The sequence below is a fragment of the Petromyzon marinus genome, chromosome 4, assembly GCF_048934315.1.
Source record: "Petromyzon marinus isolate PM22_M1 ecotype Great Lakes invasive population chromosome 4, UKy_Petmar_22M1.pri1.0, whole genome shotgun sequence".
Lineage (NCBI taxonomy): Eukaryota > Metazoa > Chordata > Hyperoartia > Petromyzontiformes > Petromyzontidae > Petromyzon > Petromyzon marinus.
In genome coordinates this window covers 12,178,244-12,198,449 of record NC_133670.1, presented here as the reverse complement: position 1 = coordinate 12,198,449, position 20,206 = coordinate 12,178,244, and the positions used below count along the sequence as shown (strand labels likewise).

Genomic DNA, 20,206 nt, shown 5'->3' with positions numbered 1-20,206 from the left:
GATGACGTCGCCGCCGCTGCGGCGTCACGTGACAGGGGCGCGGTCGCCATGGGGACGGCCGCGCGCCCTTCCTGAGTTACGCGCGAACCCCCCCACCGCGGCGGCTGGTGGCGGTGACGGGGTGAGGGGGTGAGGGAGTCACTCTTTAAGACTTTTGATCGAATCAACTCAAAACAAAGAGCCGCGGGCTCGATCGTCGCCGATCGTCGCCACACTTTTGTTTATTATCGACCGCGGAGTCGCGTCGGGCCGAAGCGAAGAACCATGGAAGGGTTTCGTTTGAGCGCGGACGCGTCGCTCGCCGTGGACGAGTATCTCGAGTACAAGAGGTGCAAGCTTAAATTTTGGTTTCATAGCTTTCGCGACTGCAGTAATTCATATTCTTAGCTCTTTCGGTAAAGTCACGTTGAAGGGAAACAATAAAGTAATAAAATATATATAAAACAATACAAATGCTGACGACGTTTCGACCGTAACACAAACACACACACACCTGATGATGACCGTTTGTGTTATGGTCGAAACGTCGTGAGAATTTTTTTATTGTTTTATATATATTTTATTGTTTCCCTTCAACGTGACTTTACCGAAAGAGCTAAGAATATAGGTGCAAGCTTGTTGTCACCCGTATCCCGCCGTGTGGTTGAGCGCGTGTTTTTTTATATTTATCAGCTTATTTTTCTATTAACGTTACAGGTTTGCGCATTTTATAAAAGCCGTTCTCCCCCCCCCCCAATTGTAAGTCTTGTTAATAGATTTTTTTTTTGGGGGGGGGGGGCGGGCGGTTAGATCGCGTAAATATTTAAATGTGTCGTTAAACCCGCCACCACCCGACACAACCAATTAGTAAGGTTTGTCACGTAGTCTTGACATCGCACGCCATCGGTTGAACTTGAGCCGAGCGACAGAGGGACAAAAAAAAACATCCACTTTACTTCCACACACGTTTTAACAACGCTTACACTTTGTTGTCTTCAATCTAGCCGTTAAGCCCTAACGATTCCCCTTCGGTAGGCCATTATCCGCACCTGACGAATAGAATCGTTTGAAATTTGTTTTTGCTATGGCATGGATCGGCAAACCAATACCAATAGCCCGCCACCAAGTGACGGTGACGTCCCCACGTTGCCAGTGCCCGGCTGGGTGCACTTTGTGGCCGCGCGTGAAGTTGTCGAAGGCTCGCTGAGAGGGAGGTCTCGGGACAGACCCAGCAGGTGCCATGGGTTGGCTGGCTGAGATGACCGTGGCATGCACCACCGGCTGTGCCCCCTACTGTGCCAACGTTGGCTGTGTTTTATCCGCCCGGCGCTCCGCTCGTTGTTGTGAGCGTCGTTCATCTGCCCTCCGTTGTTGCTGGAGGGCGACTGCCTCCAACTGCCCAGTAGCAGCATCGTCCTTTACGAGCCTTTTCCAAACATGGACATGTTCACAAACAACCCCCTCAGTTGCCTTATGAAGCCGGAATTAGGGGACAGCTTCACCAGTGTGGCGTTAAGCTGGTCCGCGAAACTGATGGTTCTGTTTGAGTGTACCCTACTCACAGAGAGAAAAAAATGACCAATTTCATGAATGTTTTACATGGTTTCGCCAAGTCAGAGCATGTGCAGAGTATTTCAGCTGGTAAAATTGATCGTGGAGTCATGAGAATTGCATTTCGAACTTCAATGTCTCTCGTGTTCCCAAACGAAATGGAACAAACGACCCAACTGCTATTTTTCCACTTTCACTTGTTGGCTTCCATTGACATTAAGTTCAAAAGGTCAAATATAATTCATATTGTAGGACAATTTTTCTGAATAATGTAAAAACGCAAGAGGGTTTTGCTAAAATTGGCCTCAAAACAAGCCCACGACCTCTATAGACCCATCTGCTTTAAAATGAAGGAAATTGTTGGCTTTATTCACCGTGCGGGAAACACTAACTTTCACGTTTATATTGATCGAATTTTAATTCAACATTGCTGGAGATGCCCAAATCAGCAGGTCACGGTAAATCGGTGTCGTCTGGTCTATCTGACTTTTGAGTCAAGCTAAAGTCACGAGTGATTGCTGACAGGATCGTTGGAGAGGATGACGGCGGGAAACTGATGAGTCCACAAGAGTACGCCGACTACAAGAGACGGGTGTTGCCCCAACGGGAGCGCAATCGTCTCTTCGTAAGCTGGAGCGGTCCGACCGGCATAGATTGCAAGCTTGTGGGGCCGGAGACTCGATGCTTCTGCACTCACAGGTGTGTCTTCTGTTTGCTGTGTCATCTCAATTTTCTTGCAGCAGGGATGTCTCCAACTCCATTGCGCACACCTTAACATAATTCCCCATTCCACGTTTACTAACCTCCGTCCAAAATGTTAATTTGCTATACAGAGCTTACTGGCAGTGATTCATCATAATGGAAACCGGATCCATGGAGGAAGGTGTAGAATGGAACTGGGGGAAATCTTGCCCTTACGTTAAAGTTATCTACTTAAAATCAGATCGTTGGTGCTATTAAAGTTATAAAATCTGCTTCACCTTTTGTTTAGAACATAATTGCCTTTGAAATGATGACAGGGGTTGATGCGATGTCCTTTATACGTTTAAAGGTGCAGCCCTGCAATTGCTTACTCACACCACTGCTAATGGAAAGGCCTCCACGAGAGGAAGCTCCACTCTTCAATGCTCACCAGATTTCCTGGATAAGATGGGAGTACCCACTTTACCCCACCACAAGCGACCGAGCGATCACCTAAATGTGGTGAACCCATTTGTACTGCTGGGTGGACAGGGGCAAGAGGATTTAATAAACTTGCCCATTGTTTTAACTGCCGTTCCAGGAAATCGATAGCAAATCTGATGTGCTAACTATTACATTCAACAGCATCCCTGTCCTTTGTAATATATGCAGCTATAACCAATAAGGTGTACCTGAACCACTACTGAAATTGTTTCCTTATGCATTACCTTTTATGTTGCCTGCAATTGCAATACATTACTTATTTTACAAACTAGTTTTATTCATTAGGTAATGTTCCTGACAGGGTATACTTATCACATTTTCATTTTTTTTACGTTTAAGCACTTTTTAAAAATTATACAGTAGGATATACATTGATGTCATATATAAAATTTACTCGATTTCAAAATGCTGTCATCTGTGAATACTCGTACTTGCCAACGCTACCAATTTAAGCAGTAAGCTGCCAATTTTTAAAACCTTATACCACATACAGATTATCAAAGTAAACAGCACATTTTTTTAATTATCTCAAATTGTATAAAGCGGTATGATTAACTTTGAATATCGACGTGGTAAAAGGGTAAACAATTGATATCCTACCACTTTAATCGTTTGGGCTGGCAATTATTCAATAATAAAGGATTTTTGTAAACAATAAAACTTTTAAACATTTCTGTAAAATCGCCTGATGCTGGTTGTAATCACCAGCAAAACATCATACTCAAATTGTAAATGCTGTGGGTTTACTCTGCAACACACTGGTAAGCTTAAGTAGTCACTAATGGGCACATTTTGTTTACGTGACAAACCTTACTAATTGGCTGTCAGGTGGTGGTGTGTTGACAACACATTTATATTTACGCGATCTAACCCAATAAACCTTTATGGATATTGGCCATGAAAGCCGATGTGTTAAACCAAATTAATCATACTGTTGGTAAATAGAAAACGTTAGTTGTTTACATTTCCTCAGATACAAGCAGCACCAGACTGACCTGGAGGAGATCCCCAAAGAACGACCAATACATTTACCTTGTCTAGTTCATGGATGTCGCTGTGCTTCCTACCTCTATATTCCAAGCAATGGATCCCAGGCTATCCGCTGTCACTGCAAGCATCCAGCCAATGAGCACCGTGAATATGAGCCATATGTTTGTAAAAAATGTGAGTTGGGACTATACTTTAAAAAAAGACATCCTTTAAAAAATGTTTAGTCCAAATAAGTAGACATGTGTTTAATGTGTTGTCCTTCCCCCGCACGTCCGATTAGCATGGTTGGCTATGTGGGGTGCAAAAGAAGTTCAACATATACATACATGGCAATTCTTAGAAGTGTTTATTGTTAATTACATATATACAAAATATATACACTAGTCTGCTTATATTTAAAACTTTTAAACACCTAAAGCCTTAAATTTAACGGTTATGGTTGATGTTTTGTGTAATTTGCTGCACAATTTGTGTATTCCTTGGGTACCATTGTTGAAATGTTAGTACAGTATTTCAGAATCTACAATTAATCTTGCATTCTACCACTATAAAAATGCATACTCTTATTTGCAGGTGCAGTCTGCAAGGGCTTCCAAAGCTCATTCTCATGCGGTTGTGGGTACCCGACACTAGCTCACCAGATGGTAGTGGAAACAAAGGAGGAGCGTGTGGATCGTGGGAAGCCAGTTGGACATGATGTACCGTATGCAGCCATGGGGGGCCTCACCGGGTTCAGCTCATTAGCTGAGGGTTACCTTCGACTCGATGAAAGCGGTGTAGGTGAGCATTCATAAGTAGAACAAACGCTTGTTTTATGCAGTTCTTAGAATTTTATGTGACAAAATACAGCACTGAACAACACATGTAAACACAGTGCACAATGTATTTTTTTTATGAGTTTCCATGTTTACGAAATACAGATAATATTTTTTGTGCACCATTTTCTGTAGGTGTTCCAGGAGATGGCTTGCTAAATGCCCCCATCACTGCTCATGACCATCCATTTTTGAGGGCACATTCAGGGACAGCAGCCTCACTACTGCCCCATAATTCTTCAAGATCCACAGCTGATGCAGGTAAAACTCGGTTTTTTGCAAGATTAAACACATTGTACATATATTCCTAAGTCATACTGTCATGGAATATACATTTTTGATTATAACACTACAGTATTTTTAAAATTGTTCGTTGGTTAATTTACATGAACATTCAATATTGTACTTGGCTGCAATTAAATATTTTGCTGCAGGTGCCAAGAACTCACTCACACAGGGAATCACCAACTTAAAGCTCCGTGAAGAAGAGGATATGGCAGAATTGGAAAAGCGTTACCAGGAAAGAGTGAGTAGTTTTCTTAAAATAGTCTCATGCAAGAGGTGGCCAAGTGGCTCATAATTCAGAGCACTAAGCACGGTTGGCATCCTGGGTTCTAATCCAAGTAGCCACCCGTGAATAAACTGAGTTCTGAAGTGTGATGAGTTGATGGTCTCAGCCTGGCCACCAATGACTTTACAAAAATCCATATTAAATCAACATTTTCATATTATTTAGCAAAATTCCACCACTGAGTATAAAAAAATTATATCAGCTTTGTCATTCAACAGTCTTATTTCAGAGATTATGGGAAAGTGCACCCCATTCTGTCGGATAAAAAGGCTATTGAAAAGGTATATTTTTTATGGTAAATCCTCTGAAAAATCGATTTGGTTCACCATTCTCTGACACATGGGATGCACTGCTATGATTTCTAAATGGAATCGTTTGAGTCATGGTATGATGCAGAAAACACAATTTGAATAATCTGGGGGAAAACATTTTAAAACCTCACATACAACATAATATATATTTGTGCACATGTATACAATAAAATGATTTAGAATTTATAGTAGAGTTCATTAAAGGAAAAAGCTTAGTATTGCATAATAAAGAGCAATACAATCATTTTAAGAAGTTAAGGTAAGGTGGCTTCACTGTTGAAACAGAAGGTTGTTTTAGTACATGTTATCGAAGTAAATGTGTTGAACAGATGAGCTTGCTTCACACAGATGAAACTTCAAAGACAACAGGCAAGAACAGGTGCAAATGGAAGGGCACCATCTCAAGCCAAAACACAGTCACGTGGAAAGGGAAAACAAGCCACACCATCTGGAAAGTAAAGATCTGCCCGGATGGGATATGGCTATAAGTATACTTTTCTGCATATTCAATTTCCCTTTAAAGCCTTCATTTCATTAAAATATGTACGTACATTGTAGGTATAAGATCGTAATATAGCTTATCATATTTGTAATGTATTTTTATTGAACAAAAACATATATAGTATCACTTAGTTTAAAAAAGTATATATACTCTGTTTTCTGAAGCAGTTTTAAGATTTGTTGTGGTATTATATATTGCATACACATTCCTTCTGGTTTAATATGAAAAATAAAATTCAACAGTACAAAAAGCCGTGTAACTTTAAAATGGAGTACAATGATACGTAAACTGTTCACAAAATAATGAAAGTGAATATTTACCAAAAACAATATTAAGCTTGATATATGACATTTTTGTGCTGATTTTGATTAAAACAGTATTCTTGACATCACTTGTTTTGTGACAGTAGATGACTATTAAATAAGCATGCATTGATTGTCTGAATAAACACATAGGCTAGTAAGAAGTAAACAATAATAATACTGTATTCACAATTGCAAATGTATATAAAAAACACTAACATCATGACAATTGTTTAAAAAAAACATTTAAAGAAATGTTGACATTGACAAGAATAAATCCAAGAACATTTCTTCATGATCGGATTATACCATTTCAATATGACTAGGATCATATCCATCTGAAAAACAAAAAAATAGTGTAAGTTTTATTATAAATGAAGAACATAGCATTTCAAAATGACATTTAAAGAATTTCAACATTTCCCACATTAAAATAAGAGTACAACACCAAAAATACAATATAGTAGACATTTCTGTTAGGATACTCTGAAGGTTTCAATAAACAATACTGAAATGTAATACTTTTTTTAACGTGAAGATTATTTCGTAAGATAAAATGACAGCAGAAATGTGTAACGATTCATGCAGTATGATGTGCAAACTTGTTATGAGTGCCAATACCTTTACTTGACTGTTTTAGTCGGGATGGGAAGCAGGTTAGGAGCAAATGACATCCAGAGCAAGCAGAGTGTTAGTAGCTTCAGTGTTTGTTTTAACAGTGGGAACATGCAGAGGTAAGCAACCGTGCACATCCAGGCCATGTCCATTGTCCTTAATGGAATCCGATGCAGCAGCTTTAAGGTTGTCTGTGTATTCCCATGCGACTTGAGCATGCTCTGCAAGTGCCGTCCGGTTACACTCATTCAGCTGCCTATCTCTACGTTCATGCTTACTTAAACTGTCTACAAACCCATCATCCTTCACCAGACAGAGACAGCCAGGGATGTCAGAACAGTCTTCACATTCACCTTTCATAGAACAGACATTTTCTACTATTAGAGGGGATTCAGACTGCTCGATATGTTTCACACGAATTGTGCTTTTAGATTTCATTTTAATTGGGGAAAAGATCATGCTACAGCTTGAATAGAATCGTGGCTCTGCAATGCAGCCAGTGATATTGCAATTGTACTGATCTCCAGACGCACAGATAACCTGGTTCCTAATTGTATTCTCATCATCTGTTTTTCTGTCAGGCTGATTTCCATTGGCATATTTTGGTGGTGACATTTCCTCTTGAGTGTGGCTTTCATACAGCTTTGTGCTGGTGTATGATGTTAGCTCCTCTTTACAAAGAATTACTAGAGATTTTTTTAGTTTATCTTTGTGGCTGTCACATTTGTTTTTAATTTGTAAACCATGTTCTGATGTTTCATTGTGTTCATTTTCACTGTAACCATTGATAAAGAGCATCTTTTTTTCACCAAATAAATTATTAGAGTTGTGTGTGGCCTTTTCTGTGCCTGTAGTAATGTCGCAAAAATTACCATCAAATTCCATGGTCAAGGCATCTTTGCTCTCTGTTGCAGTGCTGCTATCTGGTGCAAGAAGCGCATCTTCAGATATAGATATTCCAAGAATCCTTGCAGCCCTTTCAGCAAGGGACTCCTTGAGTGATGCAGATGTAAAACCTAACTCGGATTGATCTTCATGTTCATCTCCCAGTTCTTGAGAGGCAATAAGAGCCGTTAGATCTGGCTCTGAATGCCCATGTCTTCGTTGTAGTGATGATGATGGTGTGCTCATATAGACATCATTCCCATGGCTTCTGTTGTAATGTAAAAGTCTCTCACTTGGCCCCTTCTGATTGAAATGCAAGTTTTCTTTTTCCAAATTATCTCTAATCCTGTTTTGTTCATTTTCATCATCATCAATTTCCACTTTGTTGGTAGTAGAGCCATCAGATGAGTATGGTGATGAATAATCCCCTACATTTTGACAGCTATTTTTTGAGCCCCATGCAATGTGTGATCTTTCATACTGACTAGATGGCAGTTCTGAAAGGTTTGGCTCCGATTTTCTCCTCTCTAGTGTATGTGTCAGTTCATCCTTCTGCCCACTGGGCATGAGCACATGGAAGCGTTGGTAGACATCTTGAGGACGCTGGATGGAAGGATCGTGGTCTTGTTCTTCGGGATCATCTTGCAGCTCTCGATTTATGTTTTCCAACTCGCTCACCACATCCCATGGCCTTCTTCCCACGGGTCTCAGTAGAAACTGTCCAAAACTAAATGAATCTGCAAGACTGTTTCCTTTCAATGTTATTGTAGGAACTTGTGTATTGGCTTCGAGAGCTGCTTGACCATGTGCTCCTGTGGGTTCTTTTAAACTTTTGACTTTATAGAAGTACTTGCTATTGAACTTTTCCTTGTTACAATTTGTTCCTCTCTTTCCAGTTTCCCTGTTTTGCCAAGATTTGTTTCCTTTGGAGCTGACTTTAGTATTACCTTCTTTAAGAATCTGCATTTGTTTTCCATTCATTTTAGATCCAAATTCACTTTTAATTTCCTCAGTTTTCTTTTCACCAGTAATATGGGATGTATTTTGTGAATTTTGGGTTTTCCACCTGCAATTAGAAGCTTGGAAATGTTTACCCTCCACTTCTACAGCATGCCCATGAATTTGTCTATTTTTCTGTGACACAAATGTTCGTTCATCAGGATATAGCTGCTTTGGAACACAGTGCAAGGTAACATTATTAAGCGGATGTTTTTGTGATAGTGGTTTTTGACGTGTGTCATACATTTTTGCTTCACCTTTTAGTTCAGAACTAAATTTCAGTGGGTGACTTAATATTTGGCTTTCACATGCATGCTTTTTCGCCTTTTCCTCTGCTTTTTCTTTGGCCTTGCGTGCCTCTTCCTCGGCGATCATTTTCCCAGTGAGTGCTTGCAGCTCCAGCTCACTTGCAGACTGCGTGTGCTGGTGGGAGTGTTCGGGAACGGCGTTACCGCTGCCTTTTGACACATCTGGGAGCCAAATGCCACCTTGATCCACATCCACAGACTGACTTGGCACGGAGATCAAACAGAACACAGTTTCTCCCACAGCTCCTCGCTGATGCACGCCGGTCCGGACTCCAAGCAGGCTACGTGGCATCTGACCACCACTTGCTTCATGTGTCTTGTCACCTTGAAGAATACCCTCTTTTTTATCTGTATGCAACACAGATCTATGTTCACTTGCTGTTTCTTGTATGTGGCCCTTTCTTGAGTGAAATGCATGATCAGCACTTGTTGAGGTACTGTCCGGATATTTTAACTGCATGTACGTTATGTCATCTGAATGCATTTTATGCTTGTTGATTTCATGGTTTGACTGTGAATTTCTCCAAACATATGAATCCTGATTTAGTACAGGTAACACAAGTGATGGAGGTGGTATTTGCTTTGAGTGCAACAATTGTTTGTCTAAACCTTCCTTTACTTGAATGTAGTTTACAGAATTGTTGTCATTTGTAGACTTCCTCACACTGTGACCATTGTCTTGATTTTGGCGTTCAGTTTCCCAGTGTGCCTTGGGGACAATTCGCACCCGTGGGTCTGTGAATGGAATGTATTCAACACGAGCCGTTCTAAGTTTTTGTTTGTTTTCACCAATAGAGTCAATGCTGTTTTCATTGCTTGCATGTTGATTTTGCTGATATGTATTATCTTTATATTGAGAAATGTAATCTGGTGGCTTGATGTATGTGGGCAGCTGTACATTTTGATATTTCATTTGTGATTCAGGAGGCATAAATAATCTGTCTGGGGAAAATTCTGCTGATGACTTGTACTGCCCATTTTCATGTGTACTCATATGACAGCACAAGTTTTTCAATTGAACTTGTGTTGTTGGTCCCTTGTAGCAATCTTTGCTTCTCATTTGGTACATCTCGTATGTTGGCGGTGGAGGCCTGAATGTTTGAGGTTTTTTAATCTTCTCTGTTGGTAGGGGAGTTGCTTCAAAGTATTGTTTTCCTGTGTACAATATTGCATGTGCATCTGATGTTGCCTGGAGGGAAGTGCTTCCTTTGCCTGGATTCACCAACATGTCTCTGCTGTCCTGACCACACTGACTTGAGAAGTAATACATCCCGGACATGTCCTGGTAGTCACTACAGCAATGGCTTGATACATATTTGGAATTCCCTTTTTCTCTGCTATTCCTGTGCATATTTTTACTTTGATCGGTCAATAATGCGTAGTCTGGATTTATTTTACTTTGTTGCAGCTGTGTAGTCTGTGGTGCAGAGTTCTGAGATAATTCCAAGGTCGGAGGTTCAGCCTTGTATGGTGGAGGCTGCGGGTAGGTGCTGGGGCGTGGGAGTGCTTCTGCATTAGCAGAGTAGCCGTGCAATCCAGAATATTCTGAGGGAAGAGTCGAGTCACGAGAATCTGCAGGGTACGGTGGGGGGTTTGCCTCGCGAGACACTGCATTCTGGTTGAAAGGGCCATGCTGCACTGTGTTGTATGATGGGGGTTGATCTCGTAACCCTGCAAGGTAGGCAGGCGGAGAGACGTCAACTTGAGGCGGTTGGTGGTTTGTGTAGTCCAGCAGCACGCTGAAATCCTGCCCACGGCGCCGCCAGTAACTCACGCTTTCATCTGATCCCTCCAATAATGGAAGCTGGTTTTCAAAGTTCCTGCAGAACAAAATAAATATTGTGACAAAAATGCATCAATACTAGAACGCTTTTAGCATTTGTAACTTTCTGCTTTTTCTTTTCAATGAGCCATTGCTGAAATGCTGGGTCAGGGGTAGACATCAATCATGTGCGACTGTGTGTTTTGCAGAGCATGCTGTTTTGCATTCTTTTTTTATACATATTTCTGAAACATTTAGGACATCTTAAAGAGTTTAACTATTGGAACAATATTTTAAGTACTGGTGACTAATTAATCATATTCAAAAGGATTACAATGTCTTTGTGAACGCCTTATACAGTGTATACAGTATCGCATCGCATCCCCTTAAGAATTTTACAACACTGTATTTTAAGCAGTTTCTCTGCCAATTCGTAATCGGATGCAGACCATTCATTGATAACAAAGACGGGCCATTTCAAATCAAGACATGCCCTTTGGCTCAGTCTTTGTATTATATTTGCCATGTCCGTTACAAGGGTGACAACATTTTATTGGTATTTCATGGGTTTGGAAGAAACTTTCAGTATATGGGGTGGGAGGGGGCATGAATATCAGGATAATAATCCCCAAAACGGAAGCCAAGACCGTGAGGTTGATGTTGCCTTGGTGAAATCCAAACTTCAACATACCATGTGTCTGAGCTCATATTTCTTCAGGAGTACATCTTTCATATAGCAGGTGTACCCTGTTGCCAGTTGATTGTGATTACTTTCTAATCACCCATATAAATTACTAGAGTGTAAAACCAAACCGTGGCCGAATGATTTATGGCATAAAAGTTAGCACAGCAGTGGAAAACAAGCAGAAAAATAATACTGGGAACTGCAATTGTTCCACACTGAGTAACTATCCATGGCATAAATGATGTATGCAGCACTTTAAAACAAGACAAAAATAAAATACTGTACCTGGTATGGCTGCCAGGATGCAACCACAGCAAGCTTATCAGGGATTCTTATTTCGGTCATCTATATTGTATGAATTGCACCAACAGTGGGCAATCATATAATGTGCCCACAGGTGTATATCTAGGCATGTAACTGCATCGATTAACATTTGAAATTGATTCTTGTGATCAGAGTACTTGCAGAGAATTGTGCCCTTAAGAATCAATAGTTTAAAATGTGTGTATATTGTTTGACTGGTCCGCATACATCCTGCAGCCTATTGATGTGTTAGATAGGCGTGTTCAAGCATCACGTAAAGGTATCTATGTGGTGTTTGAAAATCTTAACTCCTGGTTTATTGCCAGAAAGGGTAAAACCTATTCTATTTAAGTTTTAACAGTTGACGTAATGCACTGTTGTCACATTCTATGCATATGCCAGTGGGTTTTTTATAGGCATACAGTAAGTACTGTATAAGCAGCATATATATACATACACATTTGTGTAATCTGTTCGTTTCTCAAAATAAATTATATTACAGCTGTTCAAACAAAGTACAAGCACATTTCATTTCAGGCAAATGACACAGCAAAGAAAGGAAATTATGTCTAAAAATGCTGAACTTTTTTGACGGTGCGTTTTTCTCCAGCGAGCTCCTCACCTTATGGTCACAGGGGGGCTTTGGTGCTGCATTTGCCCCTCTTCATAGCTCGCCTTTTCACTTAAGAGCTCTGCCCTTTCCCTGGAGGGCTCGGCCCTTGCGGGGTGCTCTTGTAGTGGCAGGCTGGAGTGACGTGTGGCGCGGGGAGCGGGCGGTGCGTCGTGCCACACATCCTGACCAGGAAACCCCTGCTCCAGCTCTGACCGGGGCGGCTCCATCCGGAGTGGAGGCTGTGTGCTGCTGCCGGATGTCGGCCTCCTGCCCGACCTGAAGCCATGGGAAGCCAGCAGGTCGGCAACGCTGTACATATTCTTCAGTAGCCGGCGGTTTTTTCAAGGCCACTGTCCTTCACTGCGCTCACACTCCCACTCTCCGCTTCCTGCCGAACGATTATTCAGGATGAGAGTGCCTGATTTGCAACAACAACAAGATATATTAAATTATTCTTGTATTTGTTTTCGAAATAAAGTACTTAACGAGAATGAATGTACCACAACAGCAGTGACCATAAGAAATGGAGTTGAAGATATATTTCATAGTCTAAATACAAAGTAATTTAAAGAGGTGGCATAATACCAGCAAGCTATGCAATTACATTAATCGGGATCATCTGTACATTGTCTAAATGCCCTCAAGTGAAACAAGTATGGAAATGAATGTAATGGGAATGGATGACAAGGACACGTGCCTTTTTTATCCCCACTCTTATCTGTGCCATCTCATACCGCTTAAAAGTATATTTCAAGAGTTAAAGAAACATTGTATTCAAATATCTTTTTAAACTCTTGTTTTTATCAAACTTAACTCCTCCTTTGCCATTAGCTTAGCTTTACGCACATTTCATGGTGCACATTTCTCTGTAAATACTTTGTGACAGCATTCAATGTGAATTTAAATGAAAGGTTCATCTGGAGAAAGGTTCACTCTGGCAAGCGTTCCCATTGTGCAAACACATGGACATTCCACACTGCCGATTTTTTTTCGTTTTAAAAACACTTAAAGTGGTGCAGTCCCACGCTGCAGACCCAGATTTAAAGAGCAATCTGGCCCAAGATTGCTGGGGTTTTTTCCACCAACACAAGTCTGTAAATATGGGCAAACATTTTAATTACGGTATGTGCCGAGAATGCAGCCATGGCTTAAATCCCACTACTCGTGCCATTAATTTCTTCAGACCCAGTGTGTGAATATGTACAAAAAAAGTACTGTGTTCAATTGCCAGCAGCCTTCCTTAGGCTGCACCTGTACTAACTGGGAGAACTGCTTTCACCCGAGAGCCGTGACCTGCTATGCTGAGAATTTGATACATCTGGAGATTTGGGAAAGATGGAGGTTGGGATGGTTTAGTCATTACTACACCCATGATGCAATTTTAAAGCATACCCTTAGAAGGAATTAGAAGCAAGGCCAATCATCTGGTTTTCATGTGCATGGTGAAAAATGTACTCAAAGTCTTCTAAAAGCTACTCGTACTTTTGCACAAATGTAAGATATTCTAAAACAATGGCTTTTTTTTAGGAAGCAGATTTAAAAGGTGGGTAGTTCAATTACAGTACTACATGAAGTGTTATTTGGTGGTAAATCCATCAATGAATATACATTTTAGAATTCTCTTGTCATCAGTTTTTGCTTCGGTGCCAATATAAATGTAAACTAATCAGACACAGGTGCATAATGGCACCCATACGTGAACTTCAAAGTCACAGTGGCAGGTGCAACTCTGAACCAGGTGTGGCACTGCAACAAAGTACTGGATGATTTACTGCAACACTCATTCAATAAACAGCATTGGTAAAGAACCAATACTAACCGCTCATGGCCATTGAAATCGTTCGAGAGTTGGATTTAAGACAAGGAAATCCAAACACCAGTTTTTAGATGTGTTGTTGCTGCCCTTGTATTACGTTCATAAAATAATTTGGAAGGACAAAGACAAACTGTACAGTTGTCTGCCTTAAGGCTTTAACACAGGATATGAGACATCTTGTCTCTGGACCTTGCAGCGTACCTCAAGGGTGGGGTATGAAATAGTTGTTGGGAGTATCTGGCCAAGATGACCTCAAACACCCACATTTTATACTTGTGCCATTATTGCAATGCGGAAAGACACACCTAAACTTTGAATCATGTTTTAAAAAGTACTTTGGAGTAAAATCAGTAATGTCGACATCTTAGTCTGTGAAAAGTCTGCCTTTGTTTAATTGTCAGACAGGATATTGGTTTCACACAAAAGGCGATTGTAGATTGTACAAAATCAGTATATCCGTGCCTGAGTAAATGTATGAGCATACACACACCAATGTAAAGATATGTGGTAGGCAAACTTATATGCCAAAGTGTGTGGGTTTGTGGGCTCTTAACTTTGTTTGCATTTGGGTGAGTGTGTGTCGTTAGGGCGGGTTGATTGCATTTCCTGGACATGTGATCCAGTAAGGGACCTGGTGGGCGAGGAAGTGACTTTTTAGTTTGGGTCACGTATCGCATTTCACGGATCATTCCCGGTGAGCTTAACCCCTCATCTCCCAAAGGTTATCGTTTCTCTGCTGAAACATACTTTAATTACCCTTTTGAAAAAAAAAACCGATAGAACATCCTCTCACAAAGCAGCTCATCTTTTGGAGTGAAACATATTTAGACACCCCCAAAGGATCCGATGGTAAATCATGTATTCCTTTGATTACCTATGGGAATGTTTGAATCCAATAATATTTAAGCATATTTAAATCACATCACACTTTATAAAAGAGATGCCATTAAGGTTTTAAAACAAAAAAGTTGCACCAACCTAGTTTTAGCAGTTATTGAAAAGTTCACGAATCACATAAATGATGCACGTCAGGCCCTGCTTCGTCAGGGCATCAAATGGGAAGTCTGATTCAACTTACTCTTCTGAACATTTTTTAACTGTCCTTCATTCCTTGAGTCCTTTTTAGGTGCTTTTCATTTAAATTCACATTGTTGAAATACAGTTTAAACAAATACATGCAAAGATAACGTTCTCAATCAGCATTTATTTGACCAAAATCCATTATTTATAATTTTTTTCCATGTGAAAAAACGGTTCAGCTCATTTAATGAGCATACAAAGTTATATTAACTTATGACTAAGCCCATCTTGAGGTTTCACTGTAAGCACAATCACAGGAGCTAGTGGCTGCAACTGAATATATTCCAAAGGCAGGCAAGGTTCTTCTCTTGTTCGATGTTCAAAATGTATTTGTACCCCGACCCCAACCATCATCTACAGCCTTTTGTTTTACTTTATGCTATCACACATTTGTGATTTGACTTGAATAACCATTTGCAGTTATAAAACCTTCGGGTATTTTGCCATCCATTGTGAGTGCCCGATCACAGGTTTGGATTTGTGTTTGAAATAATAATTTACATATGTGTAAGGCACATTTAACTGATATACGTTTAGGCCAGGGCATGCGAGTAGAAAAGGTATGAAAACATGTTATTGTAAAGTTCACCACCATGGGAGTAAATGCCGTGCTTTAGTCAACGTTTGCAATGAATTGTGAAATAGTACAGAGAGAGTGCAAACACTAAGGAGGTTTAGAGACCGAGGCCTGGAAATGTGAGCGTTTCAGCGACTGCTCGTGAGAGATGCCTCGACTGGCAGGGCACCGAATGCCTCATTCCATACAGTATGGAAGCTAACCGGTTTATATTTCAAAGCCAAGTTATTCCCTGGCTGCAGCTTTTAAGGATGAATTCTTTCCTAAAAATGCAATATACTTAGCCAGCCAAAAAGTGCTTTGGTGAACTGAGCGTACTGTACCCGCATATAACCGCCTCGATCTGCTGCTTATATTGGATTTACTGCACCTCCTTTACCTCCACTTTGTTATTTTGGGAACATGTAAAATTGTTTTTTACATGTCTCATTTCAACACAGCTGTGTTGGGTTTAGATCCAGGAGTCTGGAATTATGTTTTCACTGACTTTTTTCCCCCATCTCCTGTGCCCGTATAGAGGTATTGCTGGCGGTTGGCAGATCCACTAGTTATGTAGGAAAGGAATGGCTTCACCTATAGAACCCAAGGCATGAGCACTTTGTGAGCAGACAGCACAGTCTGTGTACCTACTGTATAGCGGGCAGGCATGGTGGATATGGCAAGATGTGGTGCAATGTTTGTAGAAGCACTTTGCTGGTGAAGTAAAATGGAAGGGTACATTTTAAAGGAGTGTGGCAAGTTAAGAGTTTAATTTGCACTAACACCTAGTGCTGCTAAAATGTCAGTGAAATTACTCACCTGCATACACAAACTGTTTTCCAAATCAAGACATTTAATGCGTTATTCGTAATAGTTTTGTCACAAAATAATGACCACCACAACGAACTTGCTGATTTTGGCAAGATATAAATACTTGACCTTATATGAGTCAGCAAGGTCACATGGTGGAAAGATAAAAATGTGGTATGTGTGGCCGGATTAGTGTGGAATAAACACGTCTGAAATTGGCCCATTGTTTGCCCTCATTCAAAAGAGTTTTTGCCGACTCGAGAGAAAACCCTAAGCTGGGTTACACAAGGATGAACAAATCCTTGTTATTTAAAAACATTCAATGGGAACGGCCAGGCTGAGATGTATTTACATTGTGGTCTTGTTGGTGGCACAGTTTATATACTTTTGTTGCACCATACAGGTGTTATGCTTTAGACTATTCTTGAAGAAATATGACATGAAAGAGTATTCTAGATTTGAAGCTTTCGTGACTGCAAGGATTCATACTTTTTGTTTTTTTCGGTAAAGTCACGTAGGTAAAAAAAATGAAATATTTTTTATTTAAAATATTTTTTATTTTATTTTACCTACGTGACTTTACCGAAAAAAACAAAAAGTATGAAAGAGTATGTTAATAAATATCCATTATCTTGTGGATTACCTTGTAGATTATCCAATGGTTGGATTATCCAATGGTTTTTAAGTCGCATTCAATAAATCGAGCTCTGCAGCTTGTGAACACAATGGCCACGTGCTCTCCCACACAAACGGCAAATCCTTTTACTCTTCTTGCAAAAGGAGTGGTGTCGAGTCTCTGTCGGCACCTAGAACTGGGGGGGAGGGGAAGCAGCGGTTGTTTTTGTTTTGTCGCATTTACTCACTTTGTGACTTCAATTGTGTTGGCACCCTGTTCAATGCATGGGCGTAGTCAAGGTGGGGGTACCCGGGCCAGTCTTTCCCACTTAAGGGGGAGGGGGGCTAGTTAGCGGTTGTGAAATTGTGAATAGGTTCAAGCAGGCAAGACTACATCGAGCGGTCATACTGGATTTCACATTAAACCCAGTTGTATGCGCAAGATGTATATGTGCAGAGGAATAATGTGGCGAGTATATGACTGCTGAGAGCATCAACAGCCTATGGTAATGTATGCGTACAAATGCTGACATTTGTACGAGCATTCCCGCACCTAAAAAATATTGGCAATGCGTTTTAATTTATGTCTATTAGTAGGGGTGGGGGGGGATTTGCTAAACGTTACAAGAATGTTGGAATATCTGTACACGAAGTGGTGGGTTGGAGCGTGTCCTTGAAACTGTTATCTTGACACGTTTTGATTCACGTGGAATTTAGATAGAAAGCAGGCCACCCATCAGCCCTGTGTGTAACGGCGCATTCCACCACAGGACTCATCAGATAACCGAAGTTGCACTTAGAATCACGCCAAGTATGGTGTGCCCACAATGCCAACAGAAACATTACATCACTTCGTAAGACGGAAAATCTGCACAAAAATATAAGAGACGATGTTTATTGGTCTTATTATTTATTTTCCAAAGGACTATAATTATTTAAAAGACAGAACAAGTGGTATATGCTACGTAACGCAATTTTTTTTTTACATTTTTAAGAGTTTGATATAAATGGCATTACTGCATTGCTGTATTTTGGAAGTGCTGGCGAAGTGCTGAACGTATTGTTCAAAGAAGGCCGGTAACCTGAGTTCGATTCGCACCCACGGCTAACATCAGTGGCCAGTGATATCTGAACTATTCTCTTCCAAGCCCCACTCCCTTCACCCTTCACCCAACTCGCACTCACCATCAGCGGTTAATGTCTGTCCAGACAACTGCAATCACCGACACGGTGTTGGAAGGACTATCGTCCAACAGTTTATTGACAAAGGATCGTCAAGTATTTGTTCGTGACCGTATTGTATATCACATTAACTGTGTATGTATTTAGTTGTTTCCCCGTTGCACTCCACGAAGAGAAAAGAGCCATTACGGTAGCGGGAGTGTGTTCGTCTCTGGGCCATGTTTACTTTCCCGTTGCCATGAAAAAAACATTCGCAGCCCAGGCTGTCCCAGCTCGGAACAAAACAGCCCAAGGTCTCCCAGCCACGTTGCTTGCAACAAACCCAGGCGCGTTACCTTTTGCCCGTGGCTCCTGCTCATCATGCTGCCGCTGTCGAGACAGACCACGAGTACGCAACACCACACACCAGACGCGCCACAGCAGCGCTGTGGCGCACGAATAAACACTGAAAAGGAACAAACACATATGAAAGGGGGGGTGGAAACACCACGTACAAACGCTCCTGTGATTTATAAACGAACTTACTTCGGTTAAAGGAGGGCAGATTAAGCGGCGATGGTGATGTCACCACAGCACCCGAAGGTGATGCGATGGCGCTCGAATGTTTTTGTTGTTGCTGCAGAGAAACGCTCCAGTGTCTTCAAGGTTCCCACCGGTCCCACGGAGTTGTAACAACTAAACTACCAAAACTCTGAATGAGAGGTCAGGGAGCCTGGGCTCTACCAACTGCAAGCGCAGCAAGGGGGGTGGGCGGTGGTGGTGTCGTGCAGGATTGTTGTGTGGGGGTTTGAGAGCAGTCGGGCTATACCACTGCAGACGCACACCAGACTTTTGTTTCCCCAATAATGACTTTTTTTTTACAGTCATCAGTTTGCTTGTTTTACGATTGCGTGTGACGTGTCAAACTCTTTAAGCCTATTCAGAACTGCAAAAGTTAACGGTTTGTTTCAGAGTGTCTCCGGTGTAATTGCCAACGCAAAGGCTGAGCTGGTAAGGCAGAATGGGTGTGCCAGGCACTGTGTCACACTCCAGCATTCCAGGAATTTGAGATCAGCAGACACGTGTTTGTGCATATGTACCACTTTGTCTCCCACCAAGGAATATACAGTATTCTATTTAATCCTACATTTATATCATATATACATTACTTTTAATAACATGCATTTAAAAAAATATTTCCAAAGCTATATTAATTTAAATTATTCAAGGGTCATTTCCCAATTCCGTATATCCCCTTAAGGACAATTTTACCGTTTTAACGGATAATTTGACTGGTGAATTTGAGATCACTGGCAGCAGTAGCATATTTAAATTGTGTAAACACCACAATTGACAGGTTACAGTCCCTTTCTGTAACTAGTACCTGCAAGAGGCTTTACGCACACACTAATGCTCCATCGCCATCACTTACATATTAATGGTAATATATGAAAACAGTGTTCATGTCGGAGTGAGCTCTCACGTCGTTATACTGTACTGTATAATAATAAAAACACTGCTGTATGTGCTAAGCTATTCTGCAGAAAATATAGCTCGCGCTTGCACATCTCACGCTGATTCGTAACTGTCTGGGCATGTGCAGACACGGATGTATCAGATGACATCATATCTAAAGTGTTCTAAATTGACAGGCAGGTGACAGTGATGATGTTTTGGTAGAAAGACAAGTCACCAAAGGTGTGCGTGCTCGGACTACGGTTATGTGCATTTTGGTGGTTTCACTTTTAAATATCTGAAACCGTAACTTAAACATCAAAAGTAGAATCTTACA

General features: G+C 41.0%; 2 protein-coding genes across 13 annotated transcripts; one reads left to right on the top strand and one right to left on the bottom strand.

The window, feature by feature from the left end:
• On the top strand, window positions 1-6,505 carry FAM221A (family with sequence similarity 221 member A). 2 transcript variants are annotated; one of them, XM_032946216.2, is made up of 7 exons: window positions 1-129; window positions 2,056-2,229; window positions 3,689-3,879; window positions 4,279-4,485; window positions 4,656-4,781; window positions 4,955-5,046; window positions 5,751-6,505. In XM_032946216.2, the coding sequence occupies exons 1-7, from the start codon at window positions 2-4 to the stop codon at window positions 5,859-5,861; spliced, it is 1,029 nt and encodes a 342-aa protein (XP_032802107.2). In that variant the 5' UTR covers window position 1; the 3' UTR covers window positions 5,862-6,505. The 2 variants fall into 2 exon arrangements, with proteins under 2 accessions (XP_032802107.2, XP_032802108.2); XM_032946217.2 differs by having other exon boundaries at window positions 37-329.
• On the bottom strand, window positions 4,035-19,148 carry JCAD (junctional cadherin 5 associated). 11 transcript variants are annotated; one of them, XM_032946205.2, is made up of 5 exons: window positions 18,961-19,148; window positions 18,771-18,880; window positions 17,282-17,450; window positions 12,386-12,794; window positions 4,035-10,833 (listed from the first exon to the last, which is right to left on the bottom strand). In XM_032946205.2, the coding sequence occupies exons 4-5, from the start codon at window positions 12,691-12,693 to the stop codon at window positions 6,864-6,866; spliced, it is 4,278 nt and encodes a 1,425-aa protein (XP_032802096.2). In that variant the 5' UTR covers window positions 12,694-12,794; window positions 17,282-17,450; window positions 18,771-18,880; window positions 18,961-19,148; the 3' UTR covers window positions 4,035-6,863. The 11 variants fall into 11 exon arrangements, with proteins under 11 accessions (XP_032802096.2, XP_075912835.1, XP_032802097.2 ...); XM_076056720.1 differs by lacking the exon at window positions 17,282-17,450; XM_032946206.2 differs by lacking the exon at window positions 18,771-18,880.
• Window positions 19,149-20,206: the final 1,058 nt, after the last annotated feature.

Bases quoted from the DNA above. Each gene is read 5' to 3' on its own strand.
- FAM221A (XM_032946216.2), top strand. From the start codon at position 2: ATGACGTCGCCGCCGCTGCGGCGTCACGTGACAGGGGCGCGGTCGCCA. The intron at 2,230-3,688 runs GTGTGTCTTCTG...ACATTTCCTCAG, and splicing joins CGATGCTTCTGCACTCACAG to ATACAAGCAGCACCAGACTG. The intron at 3,880-4,278 runs GTGAGTTGGGAC...TCTTATTTGCAG, and splicing joins GCCATATGTTTGTAAAAAAT to GTGCAGTCTGCAAGGGCTTC.
- JCAD (XM_032946205.2), bottom strand. From the start codon at position 12,693: ATGTACAGCGTTGCCGACCTGCTGGCTTCCCATGGCTTCAGGTCGGGC. The intron at 10,834-12,385 runs GTGAGGAGCTCG...TTTGTTCTGCAG, and splicing joins AGCCCCCCTGTGACCATAAG to GAACTTTGAAAACCAGCTTC.